The sequence below is a fragment of the Mus pahari genome, chromosome 16 (genome assembly GCF_900095145.1).
Source record: "Mus pahari chromosome 16, PAHARI_EIJ_v1.1, whole genome shotgun sequence".
Lineage (NCBI taxonomy): Eukaryota > Metazoa > Chordata > Mammalia > Rodentia > Muridae > Mus > Mus pahari.
Window position 1 is genome coordinate 62,146,553 of NC_034605.1, and position 15,123 is coordinate 62,161,675.

Consider the following 15,123-nt stretch of genomic DNA (forward strand, 5'->3'; position numbering starts at 1 on the left):
GAAAGAAAGAAAGAAGAAAGAAAGAAAGAAAGAAAGAAAGAAAGAAAGAAAGAAAGAAAGAAAGAAAGAAAGAAAGGAAGGAAGGAAGGAAGGAAGGCAGGCAGGCTCAGTGACTCACCCACAACAACACACGAACAAGTGTAAGGGGGTGTGGAGGATGGAGGGCAGAGCTACGTTCAAGCTACAATGGGACAAAGATCAGTGCAAGCTCATCAAAACTGGGAACACATGATCATGACACTCGGTCTGCAGGGGATGGAAGGAGCGGACACAAACACCCAGGCATAAAGAATCTTTCCAATGGAATCAGAGTGGACAAATCCCTGAACTTTGGGAAATCAACTTTCAAACACAGGAGACATTTGGAGTCCCAAAGACTCATGAACAGAGAACTTCCCCGATATTTACTATATAGTCAGTCAAGACATTGACAGTGCAATGCAATTGCAGTGGTGAAAGCGGCAAGGAAAGGGTCCGTTCACCTTCCCAGACAGAACACTCCAAGAACAGTCAATCCTACTGTGACACACTTAAAACCCCGAGAGCAACTGCCAGACAAGACCGCCCTGTGCAGGAAAGCCGTCTCTGTTAAAGTGCGGGCAAACACCGACGTTACAACAAGCACAGACTAAAGCAGCTCATGACCACCCAGACGGCACGAGAGAACACTATACAGAGCAAAAGGACAGAGCCGCAATCATGAGAACACAGGAGAGATGAGGAAATCTTCATTGCCAGCCAACTCCACATGCCACAAGAGGACAGAAGACATAGTAATCCAAACAACCAGGGGAAAGACAGCAAAATTATAGCAACTAGTAAAATATCTCATTAATGACTTAGCTGTAAATGCCCTCAGCCCACCAATACAGAGGGAGAGCAGCTGGCAGGGTCAAAAGAGATGGAAGACAGACAACACTGTCCATTCCAATGAAAAAAGAATCCTATTCAAGCTAGAAAACCTAGAAGAAGTGGACACATTCTGTGACACATGTGACCTAACAAAATTACACTGAGAAGATACAATTTAAACAGAATGAAGTAGTAATTTTAAAAATATATTGCAACATAGACTGAATAATTCATTGCCAATTCCACCAAACCATTACAGAAAAACTCATACAATCTTCTAAAACAGGGGCAAGAAGAGAGCCAAGGTCATCCTAGAGACCCAGCATCACCACCATGCCAAAACAGGGTGTGGCATGACAAGCAGGTACCAACTCCTAGAGGCCAGTGTCCCAGATGAACACACGTGCAAAACTGATCAATAAAGCCCTTCCAAAACAAATTCAAGACCACGTTATGATCAGCCATCATGAAAGAGCTGGTCTCACCTGTGCAAGTTGGCTGGGTGCACACAAGCAAGAGTCATCCGGCACATAAATGACTTGGGGACAGAAACTGCATAGACAAAGCCTTTAGCAGCCCAAACTCCTTTCACAAAGAGTCTACAGAAACTAGGAACAGCCACACTGTCAAGCTATGTGAAGCAAACCTGCAGTTGATATTACACGAAACAGGGAGACTGAGAGTGTTTCCTCCCAAACCTGGAGCAAGGCAGGGGCACCTGCTCCCCAGCAATGCTCTGGGCTTCAGCTGAAACAACAGCACACAAGTAGGAAAAGAAGTCAAAGTGTTCCTATTTACAAAAATAAAAACAAAAGCAGAAACACTCTCCAGTACTTGGAGGATACTAACGTCTACTAGAAACCGCTTATGACTTATGGCTGTCACAAAGTCAATGCACACAAAGCCAGCACAGGAGTCTGCAGCGGATTCGAGTGTCGATGAAGAATTTGCCCAGAGAATCAGAAGGAAACAACCCCACTCATTATTTATGTCAAAAATAAATAAATGCCTGGGAATAAACCTGACCAAGGAGATGAACGCCTCTACATGAACATTTGTGAGACCGTGAAAAAGTGAAAAAAGACACTGGGAGATGGGTGAACGTCTATGTCACAGCTAACAGAGTCCACACTGTGAGATGTGTGGACATCTATGTCATAGCTGACAGAGTCCACACTGTGAGATGTGTGGACATCTATGTCACGGCTAACAGAGTCCACACTGTGAGATGTGTGGACATCTATGTCATAGCTGACAGACTCCACACTGTGAGATGCATGGACATCCATGTTATGGCTGACAGAGTCTACACTGTGAGAATGAACACAGCACCAAGGGTAATCTCAGGTTCAATGCACTTCCAGTCTTCAGAGAAACAAGAACAATCCTAAAATCCACATGGAAACTCAAAATGACTCTGAACGGACAAGCCAATCCTTAGCAGAAAAGCAAAGCTGGAGGCACAGATCTATGGAAACAAATGCAGTGTGAAACAGGCATAAATATAGGCCTGAAACCGAGAACTGAAGACTCCAAACATGCACAGTTACAACCACAGGCAAAAGCACACGCTGGAGAAGAGACAGCTGTCATGGTTTGCCTGAGAACAGGCCCCATAGGCTAAAAGAGTAGACTACCTGGTCCCCAGTTGGTAGAACTGTTTGGGAACTATTAAGCGGTGTGGCCTTATTGAAGGAGGTGAGTTGCTGAAAGTGAGCTTTGAGGTTTCAAAAGTCCACACCATTTCCAGTTGGGGCCCTGCCTAATGACTGTGTCCCCACGATCTCTCAGCCACCGCTCCAGCGCCATGCCTGCCTGCCTACCTGCTGTCACAATCTCCATGCCCCATATAAATTATCTCTAATATGGTCTGGATCATGATGCTATCACAGCAATAGAAAAGTAGCCAGAGCAAGAGCCTTCTTAACAAAGATCTGGAGAGCCTGGGTCTCCACATCTGGACACACATCTGCATCTCACAGCTGGCACAGACTCCAGCGAATGCATCAGAGACCTAAGCTTTAGGACACTAAAGGAAAGCATCTCAGGAAGCAGGCATAGGTAAGGCTCTTCCGAAGAGAACTCATGGAGCACAGGATAGAATTCCAATTAGCAGACAAGATGGCATGTTAAATTAAAGTGCCTACATGCCACAGGAAACAACCTCTGACAGCCCTCCAAGACTGGCTCAAAGTTCACGAGCATTAGCCGTTCTTCTGAGAGGACCTGGTCTCAGCTCCCGGCTCTCACCATGGGCTGCTCACACTCTAGCTCCAAGGGTCCCATGGCCTTGTCAGACCTGCTCAGGCACATGAACACATGACGTGGGTCAAACACTCACACAAACACATACATTCTTTTTATTCTTTAAAATGTTATAAAAATTATTTGATTTAATGAATCTGGATATTTTGCCCGCATGCAAGCACTCACGCATGCATGCGCACACACACGCACGTGCACACACACACACATGCACACACATATGTGCCCATACACCAGATGTGGGCCTACTGGCTGTAGAGGTCAGCAGACATTCAATGCCCTAGAAAGTAGAGTTACAGATCACTTTGAGCAGCCATGTGTGTACTTGGCAATCAAAATGGATCCTCTGGAAGAACAGAAGTGCTCTTAATCACTGAGCCATATCTCCAGACCTACATCTTCTGTTTGTGTTTTGGTTTTGGTTTTTGTTGCTGTTGTTGAGGGGGTGATATTTACCAACTACACATCTGAGAATTAATGTGTAAACACTATAAATTTTTTAAACACTAAAAACAAAATGGCCCACTCAATAAATGGCATAATGAACCAAAAATAAATAGTTCTCAAAGAAGAACTAGAAATGGCTACTAAACCCTTGAAGAGCAGTGTGGAGCCCATGTGGTGGGGGAGTCAGACAACTCTGTAAGTCACCCGACTCCCACGTCTGCACTGTGGGCAGGCGCACCACCTCTCACACATGCAAAGATAAAGAAATAAATGTAACTTTGCTGGGTTTTTTTTGGAAGTATTTGGCATCCCTAGCCACCAGAGAAATGTAAATCAAAGCTGCTCTGAGCTTTATCTCACCCCAACCAGAATAGCTACCATTAAAAACCAAATAACAAACGCTGACAGGGATGTACAGAAGAGAAACACTGTTTACTATTCAGAAATATAAATGTGTGCAGTAACTATGGAAATCAGTATGGGGGCCGGCGAGATGGCTCAGCAGGTAAGAACACTGATTGCTCTTCCAAAGGTCCTGTGTTCAAATCCCAGCAACCACATGGTGTCTCACAACCATCTATAATAAGATCTGACGCCCCCTTCTGGTGCCTCTGAAGATAGCTACAGTGTACTTATGTATAATAATAAATCTTAAAAAAAAAAAAAAAGAAAGGAATCAGTATGGACATTCCTCAAAAAAGAAAGAAAGAAAGAAAGAAAGAAAGAAAGAAAGAAAGAAAGAAAGAAAGAAAGAAAGAAAGAAAGCAAGCTAAAATAAGAGCTACTATACAGTCCAACCATACAATTCTAACCTGGATGAGGAATTTATGCATCTGTGAAAACAGATGCAACTAGAAATCATTATAGTAAATGCAATCAACTAAATACAGAAAACCAAATACTGTACACACATACATGGATATATGTGGAACCTAGATTTAAAACTGTGCTTATAGATGTGCAACTACTTTACATATGTACAGGTCGCAAAACTCGAGAGGGAGATGGCAATAAGACAGCAGACCAGGGACCCATTGAGGGAGGTCAGAAAACCAGCAAGGGGTAGGAGCAAGGACAGAGGAAGGCAGTGGGCAAGGACAGGAAGGAGAACAAGGTGTAATGACACAAAAGGGTCAAGACTCATGGGAGGAATGTCAGTCTCCATGCTCATACGAAAATGTAAGGTAAAATTCATCAGTAAATACACATATGTGCACAGAGACCAAGAAGCCCGGCCACGTACCAGAGGTAGGCGCTTCACCGCGGCCAGGTACTGCAGCAGCCCCTTGGCGTGGTAAATTGTGGGGTGTAACTCTGGGTTTGGACTTTGCCACTGTCTGTTCAAATCCTCTCCACTTAAGGAGCAGCGGTGACTATACACACAGAGAGAGACAGAGAAACAAAAGTTTCAAGGAAATGCAGAGGGTACACACATCAGAACACACTTCCTACTAAGTAAGCTTGTATCCATAGTTTGCTACATGGAAAATCCTATGTCACACTTATGTAACAATGGTGATTTCAAATTTAAAATAGACTTTTGTAAGCTATAAAAACAGTGTCAGTTCTAGGTTTTCCTTCTGTGCTGTATGAAATTTATTATTAATAGGTCACTCCCTCCCGACTAAATAGGAACCACTTGCTACACTAATTGCATGCTAGTGAGTTGTCTTGTACACATATTGTGTGAGAAAGGCATATATGTGCAAATTATGTAGTCTTGAAACCGTGTAAGCATACTCTCCATTCTTCATAGGAGCTGTGCACTGATGTGATCAGGCACCAGTCTACAGCCAGGCGCTCAGCAAAGGAAACAGGGTGTGTGTGCTCGGAGCTTATGTCCTGACACAGCTTCCTAAGACAACTCAACAAAGATTTTATAAAGTTACATTTCCATGGAATCATAACACTAACACACGCATTTAAAAGTCTGATGCATTACCCACCAAAAACTTGGGCTTTTTTCCTAGAAAAAAATCATCAAACCCATTATTTGAATTGACTTAAAACACTATTAGATCAACAAATTAAATGTGGCCACCACCCCAACCTATGGCACTCTTGCAGCCACTGCTTAACTTACTTTCCATTGATGACACCATCTGGATTTAGCATGGGGACAATTTTAAAAATGTAAGCCTCCCGTAGGCTCTGGGCAGTCGGGCTATTGCTCATGAGGTACTCCAGTGTTCCTTTCATGACCCAGCTTGCATTAGTTTCTCCAGGATGGACCCGAGCAGACAAGAAAATATAAGGGCGAGTTCCTAAAGTGCATACAAAAGCTCAATTAAAATGAACAGCTACGAAAATTGACTGGTGCTTCACTTTGGGGTTCTAGAACTCTCCTTGTTTGTTATCGCCAGTGGAAAGTTACTGTGCCCATACAACATGCACAATCTGCACTAGCCCTACCGAGAAAACAACAGAAAATACATGCAAGCTGCCAGGTGCAGGAGTCTGTAACCTGACCATAAACAGTGTGATCATGTACAGCACAGGGACCACTTGATTGCTTCCTTTGATTAATGTAGCTTGAAAACAGTTCTTGAGGGTAAACATAGTTTTACAAAGAATAACACCTGGGAAAGTTTAAAGTATAAAATTGTGTTTCATAAACTCACAGAGAAAAGGAAAGGCGCACATACTCATTCTCTCATCAAAAGTTGAACTGTGTTCTTGTTTGCACTACCTCAGCAATTCTAAACTTTAAATAGTGGAGAAAAACAAGTAACTGTTTAGTACTAGCTATCAAAATATTTGAACTCTAGAAATTTTATTGTATTTTAGCTTCAGCACGATTTCTAGAAATAATAACTAAAAAATACGAATATCAAAGCAATCCTGAGAGGAAATCTCAGGTGACGCTCACTTTCTAGAATAAGTAACTGAGGTACAGAGGTGGTCTACGGCTAGACACAGGACCAAGCCTGGAATCCAAATATTCTCATGACTGCTCTTAGAATTCTTTGTTATAAATACACAGAAAGCAAACACAAGTGAGGACTGTGACACGCTGAGAGAAGAAGGCAGACTTACGGAACTGACAGATGTGTTCATAGTAATTGGACTCTGGCATCGCTGTTATGGTTACCAAAGGACAGCTGTTTCCAGACAAGGTTTCACACAACACGTCTTTTCGAAAATAGATTTGTTGAGGATTGTGTGCCGATTCCAATTTTTGAAGATGCATCTTGACAAAAATATAAAAGCAAAGTATATAATCATTTTAAAACTCCCTACTGATGTATAAAAACAATGTATCTAGAGATCCATAGAACTAGAAGTAAATCTGACTTAAAACTCACCTATAACCATCAATGCTAAATAAATACAGCCATGAACATGCCAGGGACAGGAGAAAAGTGGCACCTGCTGTTACATTCCACACTAGCAGGGCTACCCTACGTGGGGTCCAAAGTCACCCTAGGCAGAATCAATATTCTAAATAAGTTCATATATATTCAGCTAAGGCTTTGCTGCCAATCTTTGCTATGAAAAAAAAGCATTTGGTTTTCCAAGAATTTAGAATTTTGGACTTACAACTAAGGTCAGAATGAACCTGGTTCTACAGCTTTCTCACACACACTCTGAGGAGCCAAGTACAGAATGAGCCTGGATCTTATACCAAAGCATTAATTTTCCTACAGAAAATTCAAAATGATTCAAAATGTGGCTTTATTTCCCTACTGTACAAGATGGCCTACTTGTTCTCACAAGATTAACATTACATTTATATTATAGTGCCTTTAGTTAAGCAAACTGAAATCTCATTTAGTTAAAATTTATTCACAGACAGTTGCAGAAGTATCGGTTTCTACAAGTGATATATAAAATACACAATTTTCCTTCCTCGTTCTTTTTTTTTTAAGTTCTTTTTCATTTGTGGAAGCACAGGAGTGGGCCTATGTGCATGCACCCATGTGCATGCACCCATGTGCATGCACCCATGTGCACACACCCGTGTGAGTACAAATGAAGACAGAAGCTGACATTCGTGTCAAGCAATAGCTGCTTCTCTACCTCTGCAGTTTCTTTCTCTCTCTCCTGAGATAAGGTCTCTCAGTGAGCCTGAGCCAAGCACAGAGGATCCAGCTGCCTGCACTCCTGGCAGTAGGGTTCAGGACTCACTGAACACATCTGGTTCTCCTCTGTGGGGGCCTCACTGCTTTGGCGCCAGCACTTTAGCATCTGAGCATCTTCAGGCTCTCAGAGCATCCCCTTCCAACCTATAGTGTTTCCAACAAGTACTACATCTCTGTTGATATGCATTCTACATTCTATGGATATATTAACCAGAAGCAAATTGTAACAATTACCTGATACTTACTCGCAATACAAAATGATATTCACAAGTTTACCACCAGGCTCTCTCACCTGCAGAGTTGAGTATGTGTATGGATAGTGATAGGCGAAATAGCAAACATCGTCTTTGTGCGGGAAGTTCACAGTGAAGGTGATTGTGTAGTAGGACTTGCCCTTCTGTCCGCCTGCAGCAACTGAACTTCTTGAGAAGTGATTTCTGCGATTGAAAAGCATAAAGCATTTATTTTCTATGCACAGACGTTCTGATTTCCTGTGCTAATTTTATTAAGTAGAATTTCAGAGAGAAAAAAGGAAAACCCCAGTGGACATTCAGTTTAACTGAACTGCTTTATTCAACAGGCACTGTTTTAGTTACTTTCCTATTACCATCGTAAGACACACCATGACCAAGATCATTTACAGAAGCAAGAGTTCACTTGGGGTTAACAGTCTGAGGTTAGAATCCATCTTGTTATGACCATCACAGCAGGTAGCATAGTGGCTGGCAGACAGGCATGGTGCTCAAGTAGTAGCTCAGAGTTAATGTCTCAATCCACAAGCACGAGGCAGACACAGAGCATACCAGAGATAGGGTAGGCTCTGAAACTTCAAAGCCACACATTTCCTCCAATGAGGCCACACCTCCTACTCCTTCCCAAACAATTCCACCAACTAGGGACCAAGTGTTCAGACACACGACCCAACGGGCCACCATCTGGGAGCAAGCCTCTACTCTAGACTGAGAGCACATGAAGCTCATCCTCCTCATGAGTGAGTCACAGCATCCATTACTTCATCCACGATAGATCCCTCTATCAGTTAACAGGCTGACGACCACATTCATGGTAGCTGCTTCAAGCCACAGCACCTGGCACTTTACTATAATTAGTGTTAAGATTAAAAGAGAAAACTCACAAGGAAGACTGCTGTTGCCCAATGCTTCCCGGTGTGGCAGGAGGGAAATCTGCAGCATCACAGATTCTGTGTTCTTGCCAGAATAAGCCAAAGCCTAATTATGCTTTATAGCTAATGGACAGTGTACACCGTCTCAATATAATACATTTGCTAATAGCAAAGATGTAATCAGCAAAAGACAAACTTAACTCCTAGATGAGAAAGAAACCAGTTTAACAGAGCAGAGAAAAAGGAAACCTACTGATAAAAAGATATTAAAGAAACATTAACATAGATTAAGTGTGACTTGTGATGAGCAAGGGGGATCAAACATGGAATACTTTCAAGGGTGTCTTTTTTCCAAAAACTGTTTGTTCTTTTCTGCTAATAGTTCTACAAATAAATCACACTTTCCAGGCATTTATATTTAATAAATGAATAAATAAATAACCTGTAATATGTGCTCTTTCATAAAATCTAATGGAAAAAAACAAGTACCAAGCAGCATTTATATGGCCCCTGGGGAAATCTGAACACTGACTAGATTATAGTAAAGAATTTTTCTTAATTTTTTTCTGATGTATGGTAGTGGCAAGGTGGTTAGATGGTCTTACGGGGTCTTTGTTCTTTACGGATAAGTATTTCTATACAAAACATGGTATCTGACAACTGCTTTAAAAATTCTGCATGTGGGCCACTAACAAGATGGCTCAGTGGACAAAGGTACTTTCTGCCAAAGCTGGCAGCCTGAATTCAGACCTAGAACCACGTCATGGGAGGGAAGAACCAAACATCAAAGTTCCAACACCAGCCCCACAGTATACGTAAATCAGTGTTAGGAACCTTCTCCGTCAACACGGAGGTAGGGAGCTCTGAAGTGCGCACACACAGCCGATCACACACAGCAACTGTTCAATGTGGGCAGCAAACACCTGTGACAGCATCCTGTTCAGAGCTTTTAAAAGTCCTTAAGTATTGCTGACATAGGCATTTAAAAATATGCTGTTGACTTAATTTCTAAAGTTCTAAAAACTCTTTAAAAATTTATTCACACACTTACATATTCAAACTATTCTTCATTAACTTCACCACTGTACCTTGAATGGGCAGATAATGGCAAGTGCTAAGAACTAAGAAACATACCAAACAGTTTCTTCTCTGAATTGGCAGCGAACTGAAGAGGTACATACGCCTGTAGTGAGAGTTCAGTTTCTTTAAAAACCCAGTTATGTTATGTGAATATGTTTTTGTTTTAATCCCAGGTGTGGGACAAGAGGCTGCTTCACAGCAGGTGATTATGATTTGCCAGCTGCACTAGCTGGGGTGTGATTTTTGCCAGCTGCAGACAGTTTAATTCTGGAGACTCTGGGGAGGGAATAAATAGGAAAACTCCAAGAGGGCCTGGGAAGGAGGCTGCTGCTGATGCCTTTTTGTCAAATGGTCGTGAGAAATGAGACAAGAAAAAACTGGATATTCTGAAGACAAAGACTGGACTTGCCCCAAGGAACTCAACATCCCTAATCAGCAGTAAGAAGTCTAGAGAGGTCTAGGTCCCTGTTCCCCTTTAACCTTGTTTCTCCCTACCTAATGTTGGGGGTGGGAAGGGGCTGGGATAGAATAAGGGTTGGAAGGGAAATAGAGTTATAAGAACCCAATAAAATAGTAAAAACCCACGCCAACATATGCTATCATACATGTCCTATGGAAGTTACGGGCTATAAGCAAACAAGACACACATGTTGACAGAAGACAACTATGTTCTATTTATAACTAACACAACAGTCTCCAATCCTTAGTAACAGATTTCTGGAAAACACATGCAACATAAAAAAAAAAAAAATAGTTAACCCATTAATGCTAAGTTGCACAGAACTCCAGTTCGGTCTGAGAGTAGCCAGAGTAAAAAGCAAAAACTCCTGTTATCACTCCTTACACAGAACAGAACTTAACTGTGTTACAGTCGTGCACACTGCAATGTGAAAAGGACTGAGGGCACACAGAGAAGCAGGGATGTTCTGATATTTAATAGCCTGAGCAATTCTTCCGGAACCATGCCCAGCACTGCCCAGGTCAGCACTAGGTCACTGCAGCATTCTACCACAGGTGACCCAAGAGCACCTTGCTATTGAGCTGCCGTTAAAGAACCACAAGCACTGTCAAGCGGAGATCAGGGTACGTGTTCCCATTGTTTCTGCTTCTTTCTTATGTGCTACTTACTGCCAACAAGCAGGAGGGTGGAGCCTTACTAAGATCAAGCCCATTTCAATCTTTCCCAGAAAGTAACAATCTAAGATCTAGATTTTTCCAAAGAGAACATTAACTGTTATTTTAGTTTAAATTCTAGATGTCATCGTCTTCTGGCAAAGCTACAAGGAGGAGACATCAGTGCTAGTTAAGGACAACATTAAGAATCAAAATCCACCTTATGGAAAACTCAAGACTAACAGGACAGAAACTGCCATGCAAAGGAGATAAACACCAAGACCAAAATTATAAACATACAAAAATCTTGTGTGCCTGATGGGAAATGATCATTAAAAAATAAAAATTTTAAAATTATTTTTATTTTGGGAGAGGTTGCAAGGGCAGAGGGCAGAGATAAAGGAACAGGGAGATAAGTGGGGTTAAAATTTACTCCCCCCCCCACCAAAATCAATAAAAAGTTAAAAACACAGGATTTTAAATGTTCAATTTAGATGCAGGTTTTCAAACCAGAGCATTTCTTCTACTATGTGCCTTCATATTCAAACAGAAGAGCATAGGGAACTGACATCTCAGTCAAAGGGCCTAAGCTGTTCCACGTAGCTCACAGCAAATGGTGTCCTCTCAGAGGATAAAGTGCATATCCTATCAGTAAAGAAACAGAAGACAGAATCCATGCTGCCCAAGTGCACATCTGTGCCCATCTGCTGGAGAGGCTGGACAGAGTTCAGATACTTACATGGTTTCCATTTTAAGAGATTACCCTGAAAGTATATGTGCATTAGGGAAGTATTTCTGAAAAGACAACAGCAAATTTGTAATCATGGGCCTTCTCTCAAGGAAAGGTCTGACCTACTTACACAACAGCCTAGGCAGTTGTGAGGTAGTAAGCCATACCTCCTAGCTTTCCAGGCACAGAAATACACATAAGCAACCACCAAGAGCTCCAGGGTCCAGCACAAGCACATCCAGGATAAAGAGGTCATAGGCAAAACTGGGTTGAGAGATGAACAGTGGAAAGAAGTGCAGCCAACTATGTGGTGTGAGATACACACACCAAGCTCCTAATGTATAGGAAGGAGAATAAGCATTATATGCAAACATGTTATATACAGAATTAGAGTAAACTAGGAAGCAAGGACGGAGAAGTCCCATCCCGGCCTCCCCACACCCCATACCTTGCCGCCGCTCCTTTTCCTTCCCCCCTTTCTAAAATAACCCACGGAGTCTAATTCCTGCTGCCCGTACACCTGCTCACGGACATCCGTTGGACATCAACATCATTTACAAGCAAAGCTGTAGACATACACGGGTATCTAAATCATACACCACCTGCCCTCCCACACAGGCTCCAGGACCATCTCAGAAGAGGAGGAAGAAAAGGTCCGACAGTCCAGACGCAAACAGGGACTTCTGGATATAACGGGACAGCTGTGCCCATGAACTCAGAGCAGCTGAGACTGCCTGCAGGCACCAGGTTAACAAGCCTCCACTCCAAGCAGGGACACTATGAACATTTGATGGCTTCTGGGGCAGAGAGAGTTACTTTTCTTTAATGGTGTGGCCCCTTTGTAGTCAACCATGCTCTAACGGATGTCCCCAAACAGGTGTACGGGCAGCACGAATTAGACTCCATTGGTTATTTTGGAAAAGGTGGATGAAGAAAAAGGGGGAAAGGAAAAGGAGGAAGGGGCAAGGTATCGGGGGTTGGGGAGGCAGGAGTGGGGCTGAGTAGGGTCTAAATACACGGTATGAAATTTCCAAAGAGTCAATAAAAAGTAAGGTCACTGCTGCTGGGTTTGCACCATGACTAAGTAAGGAGGAGAGGAAAGCACGATTCTGGCTTCCACTCCCACAGCACTGTCCTCTCTGAAGGAAGCTAGGTCAGGAGCCTGGAGATAGGAGCTGACACAGAAGCCATGGGGGGTGCTGCTTATTGGGCCCCCATGGCTTGTTCAGCCTTCTTTCTTACAGAATCCAGGACACCAATCTAGGTGTAGCACTGCCCACATCGGGCTGGACCCTCCCACATCAAATTACTAATTAAGAAAATAACCTACAGGCTTGCCTCCTGTCCAGGATTTTCTTAATTGAGGGTCCCTCTCTTCCCCTAACTAGACAACATGCACACTAAGTGTTTTCACTGTTACACTGGAAAGGGATGGAATGTAGCCTTCTAGGAACTTCTGTAAGAATACTCACTTGTAGTAACAAATGTCAGTACCCATACGGATCCACCATGGCCTGGCGTTTAGTGCCTCCTGAACTGAATACATAAGTGGCTGCATACCTTTGAAAGAAGAGGAAAGGAAAGAGAGAATTCTTTTCAGGATTGATGTAAAAGTGAATCCTGCCTTATAGAAAGCACCCTAATTTCAGGAAGACTGAGGTAGCCTGCATTTCATTATTTTAGGATGTATTAGAGAAATACGAGTAATTTCTTAAACTATAATTTAATCAATAAATTATCCTTTTAAAGTTCAACTAAAATGGAATAACTTTAGAGTGAATGGCTACCAATTCTTTTCTGTTAAATTGTTGTTCAAGTGTCAATTAAAGATAATTTACTCCTTGTAAAAAGTAAAATAGTCAAACTTAATAAAGAAATCCTGCAGGGAGATGGCCCTGAAGGTAAAACTCATCACCCAGGCATTAGGTTCCATTAACCCTCAGAAGCCACCAAGAAGCAGCACCTGGCTGCAATCTCCGTGCTCCTAGATGGGAGGAAGCTCCTCCAGTGAGCCTGGCCAAAGCAGCAACCCACCACAAAGGCAGGCACAGCCTGGTCTAAGCCAAGTGAAAGAGCGCCGCACACGGAGGCATGCACACATATACAAGCACGCACACGCACACACATGCATGCGCACACACACAGGCATGTGCACACACACAGACATGCACACCACAGTGCACGTGTACACAGACAAGTGCACACACACACAAAGACAGATCCTGGCTGAAGCAAAGTGGAAGAGCACCATGCACACGCACGCATGCACACACACACACACACACAGAGGCATGTGCGCACACACACACAGGCACACCACAGTACACACACATGCACACCACAGTGCACGCACACACAGGCAAGTGAGCGCACACACACACACACACAAAGGCGTGTGCACACACACCACAATACACACAGAGACACAGGCACACCAAGTGCACACACATGCACACCACAGTGCATGTGCACACAAGCATGTGCACACACACACCACAGTGCACACACACACACAGGCAAATGCGTGCACACCACAATGCAGGCACAGGCACATGCACACTCACACACAATACTGAGCAATAACTCCTCTAATTCTTTATAGAGTCTCATGTGCAGTGAGAAAAACCACAAAAATGTGTGTGTGTTTTTTCATTCCTTCTCTACAGAAGTGTTAACATGGCTTGTGTCCTGGCTAGTCTTACATCAATATGACATAAGCTAGAGTCATCTTGAGAGGAGGGAACTGCAACTGAGGAAATGTGTCCCTAAGATCCAGCTGTAGGACTTTCCTTAACTAGTGACTGATAGGGAGGGCCTACCTGAGCAAGCCATGGAAGCAATCCAGTAAGCAGCACCCCTCCACAGCCTCTGTCTCCAGGTTCCTGCCCTGTGTGAGTTCCTGTCCTGATTTTGTCAATGAAATGCAATGTGAAAGTGTAAGCTGAGCTAACCCCTATTCTCCCCAAGTTGTTTTTTGGTCAAGCAGACAATATACTTTCCCGGATGAGCTTTAAAACTGCACTGCATGCCCAGGCACAGCAGTGAGCTCCCCCCCCTCACTGGAGAAACAGACGTGGACATCTGTGTTCTAGGCTAGCAGAGTCTACATAGTGAAGTCTTGCCTCCCTCTCCCCCACAAATTAAAAACCAGAAAAATCATCTGATTTCATTCCATAACCTGATACACTAGACTTTTAAACTAGAATTGAGTTACATTCATATGTAATTTTAGAAACACTAATGGCTTTTCCTGAGAGATGGCTTGATTTTATTTTTTTTATTATTATTATTTTCTTTATTTACATTTCAAATGCTATTCCAAAAGTTTCCTATATCCCTCCCCCCACCTCTGCTCCCCTACCCACCCACTCCCACTACTTGGCCCAGGCCTTGCCCTGTGCTGGGTCATATAAAGTTTACAAGACCAAGGG

The 15,123-nt window shown here is 43.0% G+C and overlaps 1 protein-coding gene across 9 annotated transcripts in view; it reads right to left on the bottom strand.

Annotated features, from left to right (window-relative positions):
* Agtpbp1 (ATP/GTP binding protein 1) overlaps positions 1-15,123 on the bottom strand; it is a 120,784-nt gene that overhangs the window by 21,648 nt on the left and 84,013 nt on the right. For 7 of the 9 annotated variants that reach the window (XM_021215450.2, XM_029547301.1, XM_029547304.1 and 4 more), the window contains 5 exons: positions 13,165-13,252; positions 7,939-8,083; positions 6,601-6,754; positions 5,648-5,828; positions 4,808-4,937 (listed from right to left, as the gene is read on the bottom strand). In XM_021215450.2, coding sequence (XP_021071109.1) covers positions 4,808-4,937; positions 5,648-5,828; positions 6,601-6,754; positions 7,939-8,083; positions 13,165-13,252 — 698 coding nt within the window. Of the gene's footprint in view, positions 1-4,807; positions 4,938-5,647; positions 5,829-6,600; positions 6,755-7,938; positions 8,084-11,357; positions 12,027-13,164; positions 13,253-15,123 lie in introns of those variants that run through there. The other 2 variants (XR_003845370.1, XM_029547307.1) reach the window with 2 other exon arrangements.